This window comes from Hemitrygon akajei, chromosome 16 (assembly GCF_048418815.1).
Source record: "Hemitrygon akajei chromosome 16, sHemAka1.3, whole genome shotgun sequence".
NCBI classification, from domain to species: Eukaryota; Metazoa; Chordata; class Chondrichthyes; order Myliobatiformes; family Dasyatidae; genus Hemitrygon; species Hemitrygon akajei.
The window spans coordinates 81,842,735-81,866,310 of record NC_133139.1 but is presented as its reverse complement, the minus strand read 5'-3'; the positions used below and the strand labels follow the sequence as shown (position 1 = coordinate 81,866,310).

The window sequence follows — 23,576 nt, the reverse complement described above, 5'->3', positions numbered from 1 at the left end:
GATCTGCCTGCTCGTGGTCTACACCACTAACTTCTATGCCTGTTTACATGTCTGTCTGAAACCTTCTGCTTGCTACACTGTTGGAATAGGAGAGGAGGGAAATGGTCCAGCAGTTTAATGTACAATAAATATTTAAAGATGACATTTTCCATGAGACTCCCCAAACTTGGCAAGGGGTAATTTCCTAAACTATCATCAAACTGTATGTCTTGTTCAAAGAAGAAAAGTAGGTAAATTGGTACAACAGTCCTATTCCAGTGCAGAAGGGAGCCTAGGTAGAACATACTGATTGGCTGAGTAAGTAAAACAACAACAGAACACAGTGAGGTCCGTGTAGAATCAGAAGCACGAAACAAGCTATTCCCAATATGCAGCCCACTACCTGGGGGAAAAAAGACCCCCTTGCTGAACTCCAAATATCATAATATCAACAAAACAAAATCAGTGAGTGAGTCTGTTAACCACAGCTGTTCTCTCAAACAACTCCTCTACCTCTGCTGACCATTGATCTTCATTCGGGACCCTGATGACCACTGCTGTGCCCTGCTTCTAATTTGCTTGTTATATCTGAAGATTCCTCGAAGAGGACCACAGCCCTGTAATGGTCTGGAGGCTTGCAAGCTTTCATGATCCGGAGAGCTATGTTGGCTGGAGTCAGGGATTTACACTTGGCCCTTGGTAGGGTCACCCATGCCAAACAGGTTGAAGGGTAGAGGACAGACTAAGTGTGGTCCACTGGTCCTCTAGGATCAGTAGGTTCAGCACAGGACTAATAACTCAGACAAACAAAACTGTTACAGAAACAGCAATGAAGAATGCTTGTACATCTGTGCACAGCTAAGGACAGACAGAGAAGGAGGACCTTCACTGATGCTGGAAAAGCCAGTGACATAACGGGCAGTAGGTAAGTACTCGAAGATTGGTATGAAATCAGTAAACTTCTTGGGTGGCTTCATGCAGTCATCCCTTTATGTAACATATACATATTCTGAATAATGAACTGTGGCATTCACTCCTAAAGTCTCATATCATTTACTAAGGTAAAGGATAGGGACCTGATTGGAGTTCTGGAGGGCAACTAACTCCTGTGTATCTTTAACTTTCCAAATCAACTGAAGTTGAATGAGTATGGTAATATTGTAGCTCGAGTGAAAATGATGCTGCTTCAGATTACTGAGCTAATGGTAAATAAAATATCCTCAAAAATTCATGTTCTATACCACCTTCTCAAAAGGAATCCTAGGAAGAGCCAACTGTACATACAATTTCTGTTGAGAAAGGAAAATTATTCAAGTATAGTCCTCTCATACAGTGAACCTTGTTGCACATGTAGGCATATAGTGTGGAAAAAAGTTATCTTTCTGTAGAATGGTGAAAATATTACATTTTTAAAATAAATTAAGTGCATTAATTAGGTCTCCCACAGCAGTGAGTCAGAGGTATTAAAAGGTATTGGGAATGTGATCCTATGTTTTGTTACTATGAAAAGGGAGGTATAATCTGAAGTTGAGTAGGAAGACAACTCTGGAGATAAATGCTGAGGTCCCACATTAGGGATTGATAGAATCTGGAAAAAAAACATTATAAAGGAAGCACAGTTGAATGAACTCAAACTTTAACTGGCATCTCTCAGACTATGTATTGGAAGATATTAGGTATCTCCCCCACCTTCAGTTCATCCAAACCATCTACCCTTGCCTTTCACCACATATGTACAGTACTGCGCAAAAGTCTTAGGCATAAATGTACGGCCAAGAAGCCCAAGACTTTTGCAGGGTACTGTACTTGGCCATGTGGAGCAAAGAGTGAGTTTGTAAATCCGGCTGGAACAGAGGATGTTGGGAATGGCGAGGATGGAGCTCTGCGGGAGGCGTGTGACACAGGTGGAAGAGGGGTGCCAGAGATGGGGGGGGGGGTGTGTGGGTGATGCGGGTGCAGGATACACCCAGCCCTGAGAAACCAGGCAAGGTTTATTGATCATTACAGGATGTCTCTCTGGTGCTTCCCACTTCTCTCCTCTCCCTTCCCCTTTTCCCAACCATAATTTCCCTCTCCCTGCCTCTTTCTACTCTCAGTCCACAATAGAGGCATACAGCAGAATTAGGTTTATCATCACTCACATATGTCATGAAATTTGTTTTTTTTTGCAGGAGTGGTACAGTGCAATACCTAGAATTACTACAGTAATGAGCAAGGGTCTTTGGCAGCCGAGCTCTATACACACACACACACACACACACACACACACACACACACACACACACACACACACACACACACACACACACACACACACACACACACACACACACACACACACACACACACACACACACACACACACACACACACACTATATGTGTGCCTGAGAGTTTTGCACAGTACCATACATGACATTTGTTAAAATCATACTGAATTGCATAATTTCCTGATATCTACAATAGAGTATTAGCCAAAAGAACTCAATAGCTAAAAAAAACCTCAAATTACTCAATAACATATTCATACATGCAATTTTCAGATAGTTTTATTAAAAAATTGTTAAATATCTAAACCAATTCAAGAGAATTTTGAAGAATGAAAAGCAATAAATGAGTTTAAAAATATTTCTCCAGAAAGAGCTTGCTTTCTTTCCAATCATCAATTTAAAAGCTCTAGCAGCAAATGTTATTGCCACGGCTTGCTCCAGTACCTACAAGATAAAAGGTGTTCCTGTTCACATTCAGTATTTCTGTCAGAAACCTACAACAGTAACGCACAGTGTAATAAATTTATATAAACTTGTATTACCTGAAATACTGGAATTCAACCTCCAGCATTTTGATAAAAATGAAGAGACTGTAAAATTCTCACAGGTTGACGGCAGTCTACATAGCCTATAACTCTTGGCTCAATAAAGCAAAGCAATCAAGATGCAAAAGATCTAATTAAAAGCATCCCCATACAATTTCATACCTTGGAAATATGCATAGGGGTCCAAGTAAAAGCTTCAATTTAACCATAAAAGACATTAAAAAAAGAAATCGGTTATATACTGAATCACCTTATTACGTAATATGCAACTTTAATAAATGAGTGGTAAATTAGGAACCACAGCTAATTTGAACAAAATTCAATGAAAAATATTTAAATAAAGTTTGATCATTTTGCACCATTACTTGGGGAGGTAGGATCTGATTAGAATTAACTACCATATCTCTGGAAGATCAGATGCCAGTCACACCTGAACGAGTTAGTACCTGAAAATAGACTCGGGTAATATTGGAAATGGATTTTTGAGTAACAGATGACCGTTTTGAATATGTATAGATATTGATGAGGCTGGAGATCACAAGCAGCAGAAACTCAGATGGATCTGCTGGGACTGTATACATCAAAGGCTGGGGGTGGGGGGGGTGGTATTCCTATTCTGGGCTGACTTCATTATCAACTGGCCTGTGGGACCTGAGAGAGGGAGGTGAATCTCAGAAAGTAAACGTGTGGTATTGGCCGGGACACCATTCAAATGCCAGCTTCACACATGGTGCGTGGCCACTTGGAACTTGGCGCCACAAGATTTCCGTGCTACATCACCCTAATAAGTTGCGGGGAGGAGGCTAGAACTATCATTTAAAAAAAAGGCTTTAAAACGCAAGCATATTTGATACGTGTGTTGTAGGCAGGCAGCGTGGAGAAGGGAATCTGCTGTGTGTGTTTTGGTAGCTCATGCAAATGATGTAATAGCAATTTCACCCATGAATATCACGAAATCATATCCGCAAGCAACGAGCAACCATAGCAAAAGCTCACCAAACTCCGCACTACTGAACACTCTCCGCACTGCCTCGCTGATTATAACCTGCAGCCACAGCACTCACTGGATACCGGCCCCTACACTCGCGCCCTGTCCTGTCCGCACAGACCCTGGGTAGAATGTTGCACCCATTGGATAGACGTTATCCCAGTTGCCCTCACGCTGCCCCGTCACGATGAGCACTCCCTGTACCCTTGGATGGACTAATATAACACTCCACATTTTAATAAACGGTTTAAAAAAACTTTGGGAAAACTTTAACGCCGTGCCTTTGTGCTAACTCCGGAGGGTTTAGGATCTATAAACACTGCCATAGCTCACCTCCAGAGCGAACCCTGTCAGCGCGACTCGCGCTAAACCGAAATTTCGCGATCAGGAAATTGAGTTATTTCTTACCGCCGGGGGGTTCCTTGGAAGGAAGAAGGCCACGACATGCGAGATTTATTCAGGCCGGGCCTGTCGCTCGTATCCACGGCGTTGGAACGCTCCATCTGTCGGTGCACATGCCGGTCGGTGTCCGAGTAGCCGCGGTGTTTGATTTTGATTGGGGTCCGGGGCTGTCTCCACAAGTGCTGAGGGGGTTTCAGAGTGTTCAGCGAGCACGACGGAGGATCCATTTTCGCAGAGACGAGTGAGTGGACCGCTCAGCGACAGCTTTCAGCAGATCCCAGCGCCGGGCAGTCCCGGCGGAATTCCACCCGGGACGGACAGAAGATCAGGGTCGAGGTGGAACGGGTGGGAACTACAGACCAGAGGGAGGTCGGGTCACCTCATCAGCCCACCGTTTTGCTCCAGCTCGCACTCTGCAGGTGACTCCCTCCCTTATCCACGCACCCGGAGCAATCACATCTCACTTGGACCAGGCTTAGGAGCGCAGATGCGCACTCTTCACCCACAGTACGTGCCCTCTTGGTTTTCCAACCTTTCCTCTGAGATCCCGCCCGCTCTCCCCTTACTTCGCCTTTCTTCCACGATCCGCTCTAACCTTTATATCTGTCACGGTACCCCGTGTTGATCAGATTCTTGAAGCCGCCTCTGCCCTTCCTCTTGGCTGCATCTTGTGTTTGTAATCCCGAGTCAGTCAGCAGCCAATCCTGTCCCTCTGCGCCGGCACTCGCTGGCTTGGGCTCTTGCTGTGCTCAGTCTAGTCGACGTGTTAGCCCCATTTCTCTCGAACCCCGTCCTGCCCGCGGATTCTGCGTATCGCCGATAAACTTCTAGCGGCTCTTCACCAGCACCGGGTCCCCATCCCTGCGCTGTAGCGAATAAAATCCGCCTCCTGTCGCCAAACTCGCTGCGCGTTACTCTCCTGCTGGCGCTCGCCTTGGGCGCCCAATGCTGCCGAGCTCAGCTTGCCTCAGTCCTACACCTTCCCTCTCCCTCACACACTGAAGATCAGCCTCGGTGGATGAGAAGTACTCGCGAGCGCTCTCTGTCACCCATTCTCAGAGCCCACAACTGCTTCTCCCAATCCCCTGCCATCGCCGCCTTCTCTACCTGCTTCTCTCTCTCTCTCTCTCTCTCTGCTCCCTTCCCCTCAGCCCAACCCAGTTATTTTCATTGCTCTCGTCCAGGGTGAAGATCCCAGCACAGCGCAGACGTGCCCGAGCCAGGACCGAGGAGGGATGAGTAATATTCTTCCTTCTTGGAGTTCGCTGTTTCTGTTCACGTAAAGACTTTGAGAGAGGAGAGGATTTTTTTTGGTGCAATTGATGTTTATTTTCGAGCGAAGTAAGGATGCGTAATTCAATAGAATATCATGGAAAGAAATATGATCAATCAATAGTCCCGCAGCAAGGGTGTGAAGGGGTCCGAAATCTGAGCGAGAGTAGATGGAGGCTGAGGGAGAGAGGTCTGGAGTGAGAAGTCCGAAAGAGGTTTGGGAGGAGGGGTGATTTCCGCAGACTGGAGGAGACCAACAGATTGACGGAGGAAGTCACAGTTTGAAGGAGAGGAATCTCACAAACCGAGGGTCGAGAAATCTTAGTACCGGAAGGACAATTGTCTAAGGATTGATGTGGGAAGAGTTCCACAAGAGGGTTCACAGACGGGGAGGGAGTGGCCCAGGGAGGGTTGAAGAAGAAAGTCAGCAAATTGGTGGGGGGTGGGGAGAGCACTGAAGGCAGGTAGACTCAACTGAAGGAGGAACGGGTTCCACTGATAAAAGGAGAAATCCCACCATCTGAGACAGGGAGGAAGGAGGGAGACATTCCCAGACAGGAGGGGATGGAGGGAGAGTTCCAGAGGGTGATGGAGAGAAAGGTGTGCAAAATGAAATTGTCCCAGAAACAGATAATGGAAATCCCATGGTCCTATGGAGGGGTTGTCTCACGATCAAAAGGAGGGGAGAGACCCGCAGGCTGATGGAGTGCTACCCTTTCTTTGAGAGGGTGAAGAAGTGCCAGTGTCGGGAGAGGAATCCAAATCTTACAGACAGAGGGAGGGGAGATCCACCAAGTTGCAGCAGGAGGGTCCCACAGAAACGTTAGGGATTTCAGTCTGAGAGGGGGGGGGGAGGGATCCATGATCTGAGGAAGGCATGATTTCTACAGATCAAGAGGCTAGAGTCCCATGATCTGAGGGAGAAGTAGTTTCTATAAAGTGAGGAAGACATGTCCACAAGCTAAGGGAGACAGGGAGTCCTTTGGTCAGATAGTCCTGCCGCCTGAGGGTGAGGGTCGCTGCAGAAAGAAATTCCACAAACTGGGGAGTGACTAAGTGACAGAAGGAGTCTCAGAATACAAAGAAGGGAAGTTGCATCATCTGACGACCAGTGAGTTACCTGTGCTGAGGAAATCAGCATATGTTGGGCAGGACCCCAGTACATTGTGCCTAGGTGGAGCTGTAGAGTTGTTCAGAGGGCAAGGGCAATTCTGATATCTCTCTTCTTTCCAATATTTATTCTACTTAATCCTATGATGAATCCCATCTCTGTTTCTGTCTTTCTTTCCCTCTCCCCTCTCTTCATGCGGCAAGTCAGGATAGCTTCTGATCCAACACCAACACACAAACAGTCAGACTACACTCCAGCAGAAGAGGACAGATGACATGCTCCAGGATTCACACTCACACCACTGTGGCTACTCCTTCTGCATCTCCCAATGTGATATCTTAGATTCTCCACTGATACGTTTCTCTCCATTGTCTGCCATCTGGGTTTCATCTCTTATCAATCTAGTGGCTGACTAGCTCAACTTAAGTTTTACATCGCTGCAGCCCTTCCCTTTCTAGAGCTTTTATAAGATCCCAAAACCTATCTTACAAATTAAGCATTTCAAATTTGACAGATTTGTTTCCTCAGATTCCTGGTATTGGGAGAGCAAACCCAGCTAGAAATCTGTTTTCTGTAGAAATGCGGTGACTTCCACTAGATCACTTGATCGAGAAGGTATCCTTACTGGTCTAGGGTTGCACATGAAGAGCAGCCTCTTGGGCAAGGTACTTAAAGGAAATCAGCATAGGCTAGTAGTCCAGGAGGGTCAACACCCTCAGCAAAGGGAACTGTACCACAGGCAGAGTCTACATGAGATGGGGAGAGCGATGAAATTTGAATTTTACAAAAGTGCATCAATATTATAGCCTTTTTTACCACTTCCTCCACACCCATGGCTACTACAAGGCATCCAAGATCTATGACAGCAACTTCTTCCATAGCATCTCACAAAGATGTGGCCATTACCACCAAGGACAAGGGTAGTTGCATGGGAATGCCGCTACCTACTATTTCTTCTCTATTGCATGTCATTCTGACTTGGAAATGATCACCATTCCGTCAGTTCCACTGAATCAATACCCTGGAATCCCTTGCTTAGCTGTGCTGTGGGAGTTCCTTCAGAACGGAGTGCAACGATTCAAAAAGATGGTTCACAATCACAAAAGCAAACAAAGAAAGGTAATCAGAAATACAGATGATGAGTGGTGAAGCAATACCCTAATCCCACAGATGAATGAAGAAATTTTTTTCGTATTAGATGTATCTAATATTAAAGATTCACAACAAATGAAAAAGGGAAAATTAAGCAATCTGGTCATGAATAGAATTTGAATGAGGTAGTGTTGTTATGTCACGTGTTGTTATCTGCTTGTAAATTAAACGATGCATTTGTCTCCTGTATAACTGTGTTCATTAGTTTAATTAATACCATGCAAATAAATTGCTTCATATCCCCCACCAAAATTATCTAACAGCCTTTTTAGTGTTGTTTTTTCTCATAATTAAATCAATACTTATGAATGGAATTGCATGAAAAAATATATAACTGATTAACGTGAATGAATTGAAAATACTTTATCGAATTTCATCCTTCCTCATACTCAAGTGTTTATCCAGTTTCCTTTTGAAAGTCTCCAATGTATTAATTTCTACCATATCAGGCAACATGTTCCAGGTCACAACTTGCCATGCAAAAGAAAAATGCATTTCATATCCCTTCTGAATCTTCTACCAATCTCAGTGGCTCTGTTCATTCTTCTTACACTGGTAAATGACTATTATCACATGTACTACAGTAAAAAAACCGGTTTTGTATGCCAGTTTTACAGTTTATTTATCATGTCAGTGCACCGAGCTAAAACACAGAACAGTACAGGCTCTTAGACCCCTATTACCTTGTAGCTAGCACAAATGTAAAGCATTAATATTGCAGAATAACTGTCATGGTCCGGTCCGATAATTACTCATTTCAGTTAATTTACTTTTCCCCGTGTTCCACTGGGCTCCTTGATTAGGGCACCTGATCCTCATTCAAACTGGCAGCATATAAACTCCCGCTTTCATCTACTCGCTGCTGGTTCATCACCTCAGCAGAGCGGCTATGCAAGTTCCAAGCAGCCGAGAATTAGGGACCGTCTTCATGAGCTCCTCTGTGTCAAGATTCGTATTGTCAGTCATTGGTTGGTTTAGTCGTCTCATTCCCAGCTGAGTAGGTCCGGCTGTTTGCCGCAACTCCGAGCAAGATATGAATTGTCTGTCTTGTTTAATGTTGTCATCTCCGCGTTCCAGTTCCAGTCTGGGCTCCGAGTTCCAGTCCAGTCAAGGCTCCGAGTTCAGTCCAGTCAAGGCTCCGAGTTCAGTCCAGTTCCAGTCTGGGCTCTGAGTTCCAGTCCAGTCAAGGCTCCGAGTTCAGTCCAGTCAGGGCTCCGAGTTCCAGTTCCAGTCCAGTCAGGGCTCTGAGTTCCAGTTCCAGTCCAGTCAGGGCTCTAAGTTCCAGTCAGGGCTCTGAGTTCCAGTTCCAGTCCAGTCAGGGCTCTAAGTTCCAGTTCCAGTCCAGTCAAGGCTCCGAGTTCAGTCCAGTTCCAGTCTGGGCTCCGAGTTCCAGTCCAGTCAAGGCTCCGAGTTCAGTCCAGTCAAGGCTCCGAGTTCAGTCCAGTTCCAGTCTGGGCTCTGAGTTCCAGTCCAGTCAAGGCTCCGAGTTCAGTCCAGTCAGGGCTCCGAGTTCCAGTCCAGTCCAGTCAGGGCTCTGAGTTCCAGTTCCAGTCCAGTCAAGGCTCCAAGTTCCAGTCAGGGCTCTGAGTTCCAGTTCCAGTCCAGTCAGGGCTCTAAGTTCCAGTCAGGGCTCTGAGTTCCAGTTCCAGTCCAGTCAGGGCTCCAAGTTCCAGTCAGGGCTCTGAGTTCCAGTTCCAGTCCAGTCAAGGCTCCGAGTTCAGTCCAGTTCCAGTCTGGGCTCCGAGTTCCAGTCCAGTCAAGGCTCCGAGTTCAGTCCAGTCAGGGCTCCAAGTTCCAGTCAGGGCTCTGAGTTCCAGTTCCAGTCCAGTCAGGGCTCTAAGTTCCAGTTCCAGTCCAGTCAGGGCTCCAAGTTCCAGTCAGGGCTCTGAGTTCCAGTTCCAGTCCAGTCAGGGCTCCAGGTTCCAGTCAGGGCTCTGAGTTCCAGTTCCAGTCCAGTCAGGGCTCCAAGTTCCAGTCAGGGCTCTGAGTTCCAGTTCCAGTCCAGTCAGGGCTCCAAGTTCCAGTCAGGGCTCTGAGTTCCAGTTCCAGTCCAGTCAGGGCTCTGAGTTCCAGTTCCAGTCCAGTCAGGGCTCCGAGTTCCAGTCAGGGCTCTGAGTTCCAGTTCCAGTCCATTCAGGGCTCCGAGTTCCAGTCAGGGCTCTGAGTTCCAGTTCCAGTCCAGTCAGGGCTCTAAGTTCCAGTTCCAGTCCAGTCAGGGCTCCAAGTTCCAGTCAGGGCTCTGAGTTCCAGTTCCAGTCCAGTCAGGGCACCAAGTTCCAGTCAGGGCTCTGAGTTCCAGTTCCAGTCCAGTCAGGGCTCCAAGTTCCAGTCAGGGCTCTGAGTTCCAGTTCCAGTCCAGTCAGGGCTCCAAGTTCCAGTCAGGGCTCTGAGTTCCAGTTCCAGTCCAGTCAGGGCTCCGAGTTCCAGTCAGGGCTCTGAGTTCCAGTTCCAGTCCAGTCAGGGCTCCGAGTTCCAGTCAGGGCTCTGAGTTCCAGTTCCAGTCCAGTCAGGGCTCCGAGTTCCAGTCAGGGCTCTGAGTTCCAGTTCCAGTCCAGTCAGGGCTCCAAGTTCCAGTCAGGGCTCTGAGTTCCAGTTCCAGTCCAGTCAGGGCTCTGAGTTCCAGTTCCAGTCCAGTCAGGGCTCCGAGTTCCAGTCAGGGCTCTGAGTTCCAGTTCCAGTCCAGTCAGGGCTCCGAGTTCCAGTCAGGGCTCTGAGTTCCAGTTCCAGTCCAGTCAAGGCTCCAAGTTCCAGTCAGGGCTCTGAGTTCCAGTTCCAGTCCAGTCAGGGCTCTAAGTTCCAGTCAGGGCTCTGAGTTCCAGTTCCAGTCCAGTCAGGGCTCTAAGTTCCAGTTCCAGTCCAGTCAAGGCTCCGAGTTCAGTCCAGTTCCAGTCTGGGCTCCGAGTTCCAGTCCAGTCAAGGCTCCGAGTTCAGTCCAGTCAGAGCTCCAAGTTCCAGTCAGGGCTCTGAGTTCCAGTTCCAGTCCAGTCAGGGCTCTAAGTTCCAGTTCCAGTCCAGTCAGGGCTCCAAGTTCCAGTCAGGGCTCTGAGTTCCAGTTCCAGTCCAGTCAGGGCTCTGAGTTCCAGTCAGGGCTCTGAGTTCCAGTTCCAGTCCAGTCAGGGCTCCAAGTTCCAGTCAGGGCTCTGAGTTCCAGTTCCAGTCCAGTCAGGGCTCCAAGTTCCAGTCAGGGCTCTGAGTTCCAGTTCCAGTCCAGTCAGGGCTCTGAGTTCCAGTTCCAGTCCAGTCAGGGCTCTGAGTTCCAGTTCCAGTCCAGTCAGGGCTCTGAGTTCCAGTTCCAGTCCAGTCAAGGCTCCGAGTTCAGTCCAGTCAGGGCTCCAAGTTCCAGTCAGGGCTCTGAGTTCCAGTTCCAGTCCAGTCAGGGCTCTAAGTTCCAGTTCCAGTCCAGTCAGGGCTCCAAGTTCCAGTCAGGGCTCTGAGTTCCAGTTCCGTTCCAGTCAGGGCTCTGAGTTCCAGTTCCAGTCCAGTCAGGGCTCCAAGTTCCAGTCAGGGCTCTGAGTTCCAGTTCCAGTCCAGTCAGGGCTCTGAGTTCCAGTTCCAGTCCAGTCAGGGCTCCGAGTTCCAGTCAGGGCTCTGAGTTCCAGTTCCAGTCCATTCAGGGCTCCGAGTTCCAGTCAGGGCTCTGAGTTCCAGTTCCAGTCCAGTCAGGGCTCCGAGTTCCAGTTCCAGTCCAGTCAGGGCTCTGAGTTCCAGTTCCAGTCCAGTCAGGGCTCTGAGTTCCAGTTCCAGTCCAGTCAGGGCTCTAAGTTCCAGTTCCAGTCCAGTCAGGGCTCCAAGTTCCAGTCAGGGCTCTGAGTTCCAGTTCCAGTCCAGTCAGGGCTCCAAGTTCCAGTCAGGGCTCTGAGTTCCAGTTCCAGTCCAGTCAGGGCTCCAAGTTCCAGTCAGGGCTCTGAGTTCCAGTTCCAGTCCAGTCAGGGCTCCGAGTTCCAGTCAGGGCTCTGAGTTCCAGTTCCAGTCCAGTCAGGGCTCCGAGTTCCAGTCAGGGCTCTGAGTTCCAGTTCCAGTCCAGTCAGGGCTCCGAGTTCCAGTCAGGGCTCTGAGTTCCAGTTCCAGTCCAGTCAGGGCTCCAAGTTCCAGTCAGGGCTCTGAGTTCCAGTTCCAGTCCAGTCAGGGCTCTGAGTTCCAGTTCCAGTCCAGTCAGGGCTCCGAGTTCCAGTCAGGGCTCTGAGTTCCAGTTCCAGTCCAGTCAGGGCTCTAAGTTCCAGTTCCAGTCCAGTCAGGGCTCCAAGTTCCAGTCAGGGCTCTGAGTTCCAGTTCCAGTCCAGTCAGGGCTCCAAGTTCCAGTCAGGGCTCTGAGTTCCAGTTCCAGTCCAGTCAGGGCTCCAAGTTCCAGTCAGGGCTCTGAGTTCCAGTTCCAGTCCAGTCAGGGCTCCGAGTTCCAGTCAGGGCTCTGAGTTCCAGTTCCAGTCCAGTCAGGGCTCCGAGTTCCAGTCAGGGCTCTGAGTTCCAGTTCCAGTCCAGTCAGGGCTCCGAGTTCCAGTCAGGGCTCTGAGTTCCAGTTCCAGTCCAGTCAGGGCTCCAAGTTCCAGTCAGGGCTCTGAGTTCCAGTTCCAGTCCAGTCAGGGCTCTGAGTTCCAGTTCCAGTCCAGTCAGGGCTCCGAGTTCCAGTCAGGGCTCTGAGTTCCAGTTCCAGTCCAGTCAGGGCTCCGAGTTCCAGTCAGGGCTCTGAGTTCCAGTTCCAGTCCAGTCAGGGCTCCGAGTTCCAGTTCCAGTCCAGTCAGGGCTCTGAGTTCCAGTTCCAGTCCAGTCAGGGCTCCAAGTTCCAGTCAGGGCTCTGAGTTCCAGTTCCAGTCCAGTCAGGGCTCCAAGTTCCAGTCAGGGCTCTGAGTTCCAGTTCCAGTCCAGTCAGGGCTCTGAGTTCCAGTTCCAGTCCAGTCAGGGCTCCAAGTTCCAGTCAGGGCTCTGAGTTCCAGTTCCAGTCCAGTCAGGGCTCCAAGTTCCAGTCCAGTCAGGGCTCTGAGTTCCAGTCCAGTCAGGGCTCCGAGTTCCAGTCCAGTCAGGGCTCTGAGTTCCAGTTCCAGTCCAGTCAGGGCTCTGAGTTCCAGTTCCAGTCCAGTCAGGGCTCCGAGTTCCAGTCCAGTCAGGGCTCCGAGTTCCAGTTCCAGTCCAGTCAGGGCTCTGAGTTCCAGTTCCATTCCAGTCCAGTCATTGCTCCGAGTTCCAGTCCAGTCAGGGCTACGAGTTCCAGTCCAGTCAGGGCTCTGAGTTCCAGTTCCAGTCCAGTCAGGGCTTTGAGTTCCAGTCCAGTCAGGGCTCCGAGTTCCAGTCAGGGCTCTGAGTTCCAGTTCCAGTCCAGTCAGGGCTCCGAGTTCCAGTCCAGTCAGGGCTCTGAGTTCCAGTTCCAGTCAGGTCAGGGCTCCGAGTTCCAGTCAGGGCTCTGCGTTCCAGATCCAGTCCAGTCAGGGCTCCGAGTTCCAGTCCAGTCAGGGCTCCGAGTCCCAGTCCAGTCAGGGCTCTGAGTTCCAGTCCAGTCAGGGCTCCGAGTTCCAGTCCGGTCAGGGCTCCGAGTTCCAGTCCGGTCAGGGCTCCGAGTTCCATTCCGGTCAGGGCTCTGAGTTCCAGTCCAGTCAGGGCTCCGAGTTCCAGTCCAGTCAGGGCTCTGAGTTCCAGTCCAGTCAGTGCTCCGAGTACCAGTCAAGGCTCTGAGTTCCAGTTCCAGTCCAGTCAGGGCTCCGAGTTCCAGTCCAGTCAGGGCTCTGAGTTCCTGTCAGGGCTCCGAGTCCCAGTCCAGTCAGGGCTCTGAGTTCCAGTCCAGTCAGGGCTCCGAGTTCCAGTCAGGGCTCTGAGTTCCAGTTCCAGTCCAGTCAGGGCTCCGAGTTCCAGTCCAGTCAGGGCTCCGAGTTCCAGTCAGGGCTCCGAATTCCAGTTCCAGTCAGGGCTCTGAGTTCCAGTTCCAGTCAGGGCTCTGAGTTCCAGTTCAGTCAGGGCTCCGAGTTCCAGTCCAGTCCAAGTCCATCTCCGTCTCAAGTCTCCGTGCCTGTGTCCTGCACTTGGGTCTGCTTCCTTCGCTCCCAACGCCCCCTTGCACCAATAACAGGTTGGCGTTACAGAGAAAGTGCAGTGTAAGCAGACAAAAAGATGTGACAGCTTCATGGAATCTTGGAAATCACACATATTCATAGCAGAGAAGACTATTCTGTCCATTTTGTCGATGCCAGCACAAAACTGGACTTTATGTTAATCCTACTTCACAGTTCTTGGTCAACAGCCCTGCAGATTGTGGATCTTCAAATGCTCATCCAGGTATGTCTTCTAAGTGTGGTGAACTTTTCTGCTCCCAACAAGTTCCAAACTCCCTATATTAATCGAGTGAAACACTTCTTTCAATTTCCTTCTGATCTTTCTGCCAACTTAAATTTATGTTCTCTCATCATTGACCTCTTTGCAAAGACAGATAGATCATCACTGATTGCCTTACCTAGGCCTCTCATAATCTTATACACCTCAAATAAATCTCTCCCTTGGTCTCCTAGGTACCAAAGGAAACAAGTCACCCTGGTGCCCTCTGCAGTGCTCCCACATCTTTCCTAAAATATAGGCCAGTACAGCATAGTGCACTTAGTGTGGCTGAACTGGAGTTTCTGCTTAGGCACCCTATTTCCTGACATTTGTGAATCCATATTCCACAGAGTGCACTAATTAAAAGTAAGAAGAAATATTAGGAATTGCTGATCGTCTGTACATTCTCAGCATTTTACTCCTTTTTTTTTGCTGACCATCAGCTGTTGCCTTTGTTCCTAATGCCTCTGGATTTCAATGCATTCCATGCGGAATTTGACTGAATACCGTGTTACTGTGGTGCAGAATGAATACGGCTATTGGGTAAAGAGTATTCTGTGTGTGTTGGAAGCTAACTAAGTGTGGCGTTTCCAGGAAAACTCTTACTCTGGGGGGACAACTTGAGGGTATTGAGCTGACAGCTACCATTTTAATCCATTGAAATAGGGCAGAGGTAGTGACTAAATCTAATATTAACGAAACGTGACACTGTTTAACTTTGCTTTGAATGATTTGAACTGAAATAAAATAATTTCTAGTAAGATAGTGATTTACAGGAGGGCAATGCACTGTTTCGACAGAAGAACAAAGCAAAAGTCACTATTAATCTGAGCTGCCTATCAGTATGTGAATCAGAATTGTTCAGTTTCCACTCAGTCTGGAGTCTGAAATGTTGAAAGCAGCAACTTTGCCAGAACCAGGCTTTGGGTCATACGTAAGGACTTTAGCACTATAACAGTGTCCAATTATTTAAAGAACAGATGGCTGAGCATGTTCTCATCATTCTCCCATCATGGCCACCAACTTCATAGTTCCCGCACCCCGTACCTCCTGTTTCTACCTTCTACCCAAGATCCACAAACCTGCTTGTCCAGATAAACTCATTGTTTCAGCTTGTTCCTGCCTCACTGAACCAATACCTTGACTCTGTTTTATCCCCCTGGTTCGGTCCCTTCCTACCTACATCCAGGACACTTCACACGCTCTGGATCTTTTCAGTGATTTCAGGTTCCCTGGCCCTCATCATCTTATTTTCACTATGGATGTCCAGTCCCAATACACCTCCATCCCCCACCAGGAAGGTCTCAAAGCTTTGTTTCTTTCTGGCACCAGACCCCAGCAGTTCTCCTCCACCACCAGTCTGCTCCATCTAGTGGAACTTGTCCTCACTCTTAATAATTTCTCCTTTAGATGAATTTCCTTCAAACAAGAGGTGTAGCCATGCCTGCCTTTTTTGTTGGCTATGTGGAACAGAATATGTTCCAAGCCTACAATGGTGGCTGTCCCCACTTACCTATGCTACATTGACGACTGCATTGGTGCTGCTTTCGGCACCCATGCAGAGCTTGTCAATTTCACCCACTTTGCCTCCAACTTCCACCCTGCCCTCAAATTTACCTGGTCCATTTCTGAAACCTCCCTCCCTTTTCTTGAGCCCTTTGCCTCTATCACTGGAGACAGCTTATCTACTGATGTCTATTATAAACCCACAGACTCTCACAGCTTCCAGGACTATACATCTTCCCACCATGTTACCTGTAAAAATACCACCCCCTCTCAATTCCTCTGTCTCTACCAAATCTGTTCTCAGGATGAGGCTTTTCATTCCAGAATGAAGGAGATGTCATCCTTCTTCAAAGAAAGAGGCTTCCCATCATCCACCATCAGCGCTGCCCTCAACCGCTTCTCTTAGATTTCATGCATGTCTGCTCTTACCCATCTTCCCGCCACCCTACCAGGGATAGGATTCCTCTTCTCTTCACCTACCACTCCACCAACCTTCACGTCCAGCACATAATTCTCTGCAACTTCTGCCATCTCCAATAGGATCCTACCACCAAACACACTTTTCCCTCCCCCACCTTCTGCTCTCCGCAGGGATCACTCCCCACGCGACTCCCTTGTCCATTCATCCCTCCCCACTGATCTCCCTCCTGGCACTTATCCTTGCAGGCGGAACAAGTTCTACACTTGCCCTGACACCTCCTCCCTCTCTACCATTCAGGGCCCCAAACAGTCCTTCCAGGTGAGGCAACACTTCACTTGTGAGTCTGTTGGGGTCATCTACTGGATCCAGTAGATGCAGTATACAGTATCCATTGTGGCTTTCTGTATATCGGTGAGATCTGACATAGATTGGGAGACCACTTCGCTGATCACCTACACTCTGCCTGCCAGAAAAAGTGAGATCTCTCAGTGGCCACCCTTTTTAATTCCACTTCCCATTCCCATTCCCATATGTCTATCCATGGCCTCCTCCACTGTCACACTTAGGTTGGAGGAACGATGCCTTATATTCCATCTGGGTAGCCTCCAATCTGATGGCAATAACACCAATTTCTTGACTTCCTGTAATGGTGCCTCCCCCATCTCCCTTTCCCTCTCTCACCTTATCTCCTTACCTGCCCATCGTTTCCCTCTGGTGCTCCAGCCCCCTATTCTTTCTTCCATGGTCTTTTGTCCTCTCCTATTAGATTCCCCCTTCTCCAGCCCTATATCTCTTACACCAATCAATTTGCAATCTCTTTATTTCACTCCTCCCCCTCCCAGTTTCACCTATCACCTTATGTTTCTCCCTCCCCTCCCCCCACCTTTTAACTCAATGCCTCATCTTTTTTTCTCCAGTCCTGTTGAAGGGTCTTGGCCTGAAACGTCACTGTATTCATTTCCATAGATGCTGCCTGGCTTGCTGGGATTGGACTTCCAGCATCTGCAGATTTTCTCTTGTTTGTGGCTGAGAATGTCAGTACACTGGTTAGTTGTCAACTGAGATATACCAAACATTCAAAACCCAAAATCCCTTTGGTGTCAGCAGATCCAAGCCAAAAAACATTAAAGCAGGCACAAATCGCCACACAGCTACCAGGGGCATGTAGGTCTGGCATTCATACTTAAGGAAAGCTCTATTCACCTTGGGGTATTTATTATTCATTAGATTGATTCCTGGAAAGACTCCAGTGGTCTGAGGAGAGATTAAGTAAGAATGGCCTTTACATTTTGAAGAATAAGAAGTAATTGCACTGAAATACTCAAACGTCTGGTAAGTTTCTTCTTCAGCCTGGACAATCAAAAACAAGGGAACTGTCAGGATAAACTGCAGCCACTTAGGACTAATAGAAGGAATGATTTCTTTACTGCTGGTACTGAGAATCTTTGGAGTGCTCTACACTGAAGCCACAAGATCCTCTCTTGGTGACTAATTTGCAAACTTTATCAAAAGATGGTGTAGGTTTAGAGACCCTAAGACCTACAACTTTTCCTGTTTTTCACATTCTTCTGGTCCTAGCCAATATGGCCTTTACCCCAAAAGTCATTAGAAAAGAACAAAATTTCTAGTCACAAAATTCAACCTTTCCTCACTGCTCTCTTAGATCAAGCAGTTTGATTACTTATTTTACAAGACTAATATTTAGTATTTTGTACTCCACAGGAAGAGAATACTAGCTTGTAGATATCTACTTGGTGATCTAGAAGGTAGTTGCCTGTAGCAAATGTGGTGAACTGTACTTAACTGGAAGTTCTTTGAAACTGAACAAGAACCAGAACTTAGAGACCTGTTTTAGTAACTTCCAGTAGATGACTAAGAAAATACTAAATTAGAACTTAAACCCATGTGGAACATTATGGGAGTGAAGATACAAATAAGAGTTAATGATTGATAATTTTCTCCAATGACACCAGGCTTTGGGGAGTGTTTTCCAACCACAGAAAATGTATCAAAACATTGTACAGTTAATGGAAAATGTCTTTATAAACTAAGCAATAAATTTCTCAAAAAAATGGATTGTTCTGAAGTAATTAGTTTGAACTTAACCCTTTATATCCAAAGGCTGAAGGTGCATTGTGAAATACATCAGGCTAAATTCCAAACCTTTCATCACCCTCAGGAGTAATTTCATTGCACTAAACTTAGTGTTCTGTATATCATTCTTTGCCTCTGGACTAGAGGAAGAAATGATAGACTGAAATGTGCCTCCTGAGGTATCAGTCAACTCCACAGAATTAAACTTATCAATAAGAAAGATACTGTAGCTCAAGGTTGGGATTCCACTCTTTTTCTTTTGCAATTTTTACATTACAGCTAGGTTATTGAAGTGGAAAATCTGGAAGCTTATTTCACACAGAGACTAATGGAATCTGGAAATTTCTTCCACACATACTGAGCATCAATTGAAATTTTCAAAACTGAAACTGATAGGTTTGTGCTGGAATACAACATCAAAGGGATAGAAAAATAGGGGAATAAATAGATTTATGATGATCTGATTAATTTGTGGAATTGTAGTGCGAGGTTTAACTTATCCAGCCTGGTTGTTTGCTGCTCATTTGTCCATTTTTCATGCGTTGGACCCTTGCAATTATTTGTGCTTTCATTGCTTCTGGAGGCTGTGCAGGGGGCAACAGGCACAGAATTAAACTCATCTCCATTTGGTAAAAAGTAGATGAGTACTGAAAGACCTCTGAGTAACTGGTTGGCAGGTTACCCTGTTAATTCAGTAGATAAATTTATACCCCCTGTAGGAAAGAACAACAATCAGAAGGTCTGATTCCTTTCTTGGTCTGTTTTGTCCAAACTGATCCCAAACAGAATCAGAATAACAGAAAGCATTGACTACTAGTATAGGAAGTTGTGGTATGTGAAGCAATCCTTCCATGGATATTACTGAGGCTAGGATTGCATTTTCCTGTTGTGCCACATATTGTTGAAGTGCCCCAAATGCTAGATAATAGGTCTTCTAACTAACATTCCATCAGGTAATCTGCGAGACCATTTCCAACTGGCCCTGTACTTTCACACAACACAGACTGCTTCCATGCTGTGAGCTAATAAAAATATTTTCTGCAGTATTCGTGTTGCTTATTTTGTTATTACAGAAGTTGTGGTTGTACCTCCACTGCTAAACAATCAAAATCAGCCAAATGCAGAGAGGAAAATTCAGACTATATAGATCAGCAAATTGTATAGCCCTGCCCGGCAACATACAAAACAGATACTGCACTCTGCTCATGATTGAATTTAAATTATATATTTTCAAATAAGCTGAACTCAATATTTGGAATTGTATCACCAATAGCAGCAATTATAGAACATAGTGTTTTTATTAAAAACTAAATGCAAACAGGCTCAAGCCCAATTTTTCTGAGGCACTGTTTAGAAGTCTCTGCATCCCTCAACTCTGCCCTTAAGCACTAGCTTTTACTTGGTGTCTGCCTCTGCTTTTGTCTCTAATCACCACAGGGAAACTGAACTTGAATAGGCTGATAGATTAATGGCCACAAAACAACATTTTATACAAACATTCCACATTGAGTTTGAGAAACAAGAAGGCTGGAGAATTTAAAAACTATAATCATTCAGCATATTTAAATTATTTTGCATATAGCTGTCATCTGAAGCTTCTGACCGAAAAATTATGTAAAATAAAAAGTATTTGCCTTCTAAACCCAGCACCTATAAATTTAATTTTATCAAAATGAAAACTAAATCATGTCTATACGTACTGTTATGTTGCATAGATATGTGAACGCAGGCACACACACACACGTAAATAGTTTTCAGACAGATGTTTTGATGCAAAAATTAATTAATTGATATCTGTAGGTAACTGCATTTTGCTTTTCACTTCTGGGTCAACCAATTAGACTGAGGTGATATTGTGCTCTACCAGCCCTGGTGCCCGTCTGTTGTCCTTAGTGAATCAGGCAAGTTTAGTTTAGTGACCCTAGCAACAGAAGCCAATCATAAACAAGAGAAAATCTGGAGATGCTGGAAATCCAAGCAACATACACACACACAAAATGCTGGAGGAATGCAGCATCTATGGAAGGGAGTACAGTTGATGTTTCAGGCTGAGACCCTTCATCAGGACTGGAGAGAGAAAGAAGATGGGGAGTCAGTGTAAGAAGGTGGAAGGGGAGGGGAGGAAGAAACACAAGGTGATTGGTGAAACTGGGAGGGAGTGGGGAGGGGTGAAGTAAAGAGCTGGCAAGTTGATTGGTGATACAGGGATGGAGAAGGGGGAATAAGAGAAGACAGAAGGCCATGGAAGAAAGAAAAGGGAGGAGCACCAGAGGGGGATGATGGGCAGGTAAGGAGATAAGGTGAGAGAGGGAAATAGGAATGGCGAGTGGTGAAGGAGAGGGGGTGGGGCATTACCAGAAGTTTGAGAAATCAATGTTCATGCCATCAGGTTGGAGGCTACCCATATGGAATATAAGGTGTTACTCCTCCAACCTAAGTGTGTCCTCATTGTGACAGTAGAGGAGGCCGTGGACTGACATTTTGGAATGGGAATGGGAAATGGAATTCAAATTCCATTCCAAAGATTCCACGTTTCCTGGCAGACAGAGTGCAGGTGATCAGTGAAGCAGTCTCCCAATCTATGTTTGGTCTTGCTGATGTACAGGAGGCCACATCAAGAGCACCGGATACAGTAGATGACCCCAACAGACTTGCAGGTGAAGTGTCACCTCACCTGGAAGCACTGTTTGGGGCCCTGAATGGTAGTGAGGGAGAGGTGTAGAGGCAGGTGTAGCGCTGGTTCTGCTTGCAAAGATAAGTGCCGGGAGGGAGATCAGTGGGGAGGGACAAATGGACAAGGGAGTCGCATAGGGAGCAGTCCCTGTGGAAAGCAGGAAGTGGGGGAGGAAAGATGTGCACGGTGGTGGGATTCAATTGGAGATGGTGGAAATTATGGAGAATTATGTGCTGGATGTGGAGGCAGGTTGTAGAGCAACGCCTTATATTCCATCTAGGTAGCCTCCAACCTGATGGCATAAACTCTGGTTTTTTGAACTTACGTTAATGGCTCATGCCCTTCACCATTCTCTTTTCTCTCTCTCACCTTATCTACCTACCTGCTCATTGCCTCCCTCTAGTGCTCCTCCCCCTTCCCTTTCTTCCATGGTCTTCTGTTCTATCCTATCAGATTTCCCCTTCTCCAGCCCTTTATCTCTTCCACCAATCGACTTCCCAGCTCTTTACTTCACCCCTCCCCTCTCTTGGTTTCACATATTACCTAACACCTTGTACTCCCCCCACCTTCTTACGCTAACCTCATCTTTTCTCTCTGGTCCTGATGGAGGGTCTCGGCCTGAAATATCGACTGTACTCTTTTCCATAGATGCTGCCTAGCCTGCTGAGTTCCTCCAGCACTTTGTGTGTACTACAACAGAAGTTTATACTATGTTATAAAAGGGTAAGTGATTCCACCAAACTTGAAGTTGGGAGATTTAGCTTTGAGCTAAATGCTGGACATTATTTACGAATCAGCCAAACTGCATTTTAAGTTCCACCAGAGCCTCCATCTGTAGAGTCACTATCACCTAAACCACTGTTCTAAATCACATTGTCTCTTGATGTAATTGTCCCAAACCTCTCTCCCCCAAGAACAGCAAATAAACCACAACCTAAACATCCTCCTTAGCCCGAATGAAAAACACCAGAACTATTACAATGCATTAATCTCTGAGGCACAACTTTGTGGGCCGAAGGGCCTGTATTGTGCTGTAGATTTTCTATGTTTCTATGTTCCTTCCTCTTCCTTTCCAGTCCTGAGGAATGGTCTCTGCCCAAAAAGTCAACTGCCTATTCCTGACCTGATGAGTTCCTCCAGCATTTTGGAAATTACTTTACTTTATTGTCACCAAACAATTGATACTAGAGCGTACAATCATCACAGTGATATTTGTTTCTGCGCTTCGTGCTCCCTGGAGTACAAATCGAAGTAAATATAATAAAAATTTTAATTATAAATCATAATTAGAAAATAGAAAAGGGAAAGTAAGGTAGTGCAAGTCAGGTCCAGATATTTGGAAGGTACGGCCCAGATCCAGGTCAGGATCTGTTCAGCAGTCTTATCACAGTTGGAAAGAAGCTGTTCCCAAATCTGGCCATACAAATCTTCAAGCTTCTGAACCTTCTCCCAGAGGGAAGAGGGACAAAAAGTGTGTTGCCTGGGTGGGTCGTTGTGGTGAACTACATATACCTGTCTGGACACGCCCCCCCCCCCCCCCCCGCTGACTGCTCCTGTGGCTCCTCCCACAGACCCCTGTATAAAGGCGATTAGAGGCACTGTTCCTCCCTCGGTCTCCAGGATGTTGTGTGATGGTCTCTTGATGCTGACGGTGCTTTCTTCCAGCTAATAAAAGCCTATCTCGACTCACGTCTCCGAGAGTTATTGATGGTGCATCAGTCGTGTCCTTGATTATCCTGGCAGCACTGCTCCAACAGCATGCGGTTTACAGTGAGTCCAAGGATGGAAGATTGGTTTGTGTGATGTGCTGGGCTATGTTCACGATCTTCTGCAGTTTCTTCCAGTCTTGGACAGGACAACTTCCATACCAGGTTGTGATGCACCCTAGAAGAATGTTTTCTACAGTGCATCTATAAAAATTAGTGAGGGGTTTAGGGGACAGGCCAAATTTCTTCAGCTTTCTCAGGGAGTAAAGGTGCTGGTGGGCCTTCTTGGCAGTGGACTCTGCTTGGTTAGACCAAGTCAGGTCATTGACTGAAATTGACAGCTTCTGAAAATCCCTTGTGCTTATCATCTTTTTTTTTGATGGATTAATTTTTGTGGTTGGTTCCCAGTGGAATCTCCTGAGCACAACCCACCAAATGTGAGAAAATAAATTACCAGAATGTGACGCTTTCTTGGTTCTTTCATCATCCCAAGAGAAGTCAGATTCATTTCATCATTAATTTCACTACAAATGTTACTATAGCGAGGTCACAAGTTTAGATTAATTTTACAGCATCAGCTACATTGTGAGATCAACTCTGGGTGCAGTCTATAGCCATTGTTGAATTTGGAGTTGTCCTAGCACACCTATTCACCTCATCAGTGATCAGCCATCACGCCCAATCTGACCCCTGCTATGTCCCCATTCTGTGGCAGCAACCTTCCCAGGGACAAGCGAGCACCCACCATCTGATCCAGGTTTGGTGCTTGCAGTCTGTTGCCTCCACCAACAGAATGTTAAAGCTTTGCTTCGACATGCCAGAAAGTCCCAGATTCAGTTCCAGTACTGAGGAAACCAGTCACCCACTTCATAACAGAACTCTTAACATCAACTAAGTCAGTGCCAATTAACAAGTGGAGGCCACCCACTCTTGCATAGTGGAGAAAAATCTACTCAACTCATTCAATTTTACACGATTCTTTTTATTTGTGGACTTGCTCCTTTAATATTTCATCTGTCTGGCTGGAACATGAGATCCAAGAGATTCCAAGAAACTGGTAGAATAGCTCCGAAGAAGCACAATACTCACAGCCACGGTTAAAGGGGAAGTGAGGTTACCTCGGCTTCTAGGCCTCTCTGTAATTGTACGATTTTGCACTGGCT

The 23,576-nt window shown here is 46.8% G+C and overlaps 1 protein-coding gene across 3 annotated transcripts in view; it reads right to left on the bottom strand.

Annotated features, from left to right (window-relative positions):
• Positions 1-23,576, bottom strand: part of LOC140740224 (3',5'-cyclic-AMP phosphodiesterase 4B-like) — a 458,171-nt gene that overhangs the window by 307,989 nt on the left and 126,606 nt on the right. Inside the window, exon 1 of one of the 3 annotated variants that reach the window (XM_073069301.1) lies at positions 4,190-5,289. The exons of the other annotated variants lie outside the window; for them this stretch is intronic. Coding sequence (XP_072925402.1) covers positions 4,190-4,410 — 221 coding nt within the window. The 5' untranslated portion in view covers positions 4,411-5,289. Of the gene's footprint in view, positions 1-4,189; positions 5,290-23,576 lie in introns of those variants that run through there. 3 annotated transcript variants of the gene reach the window in all.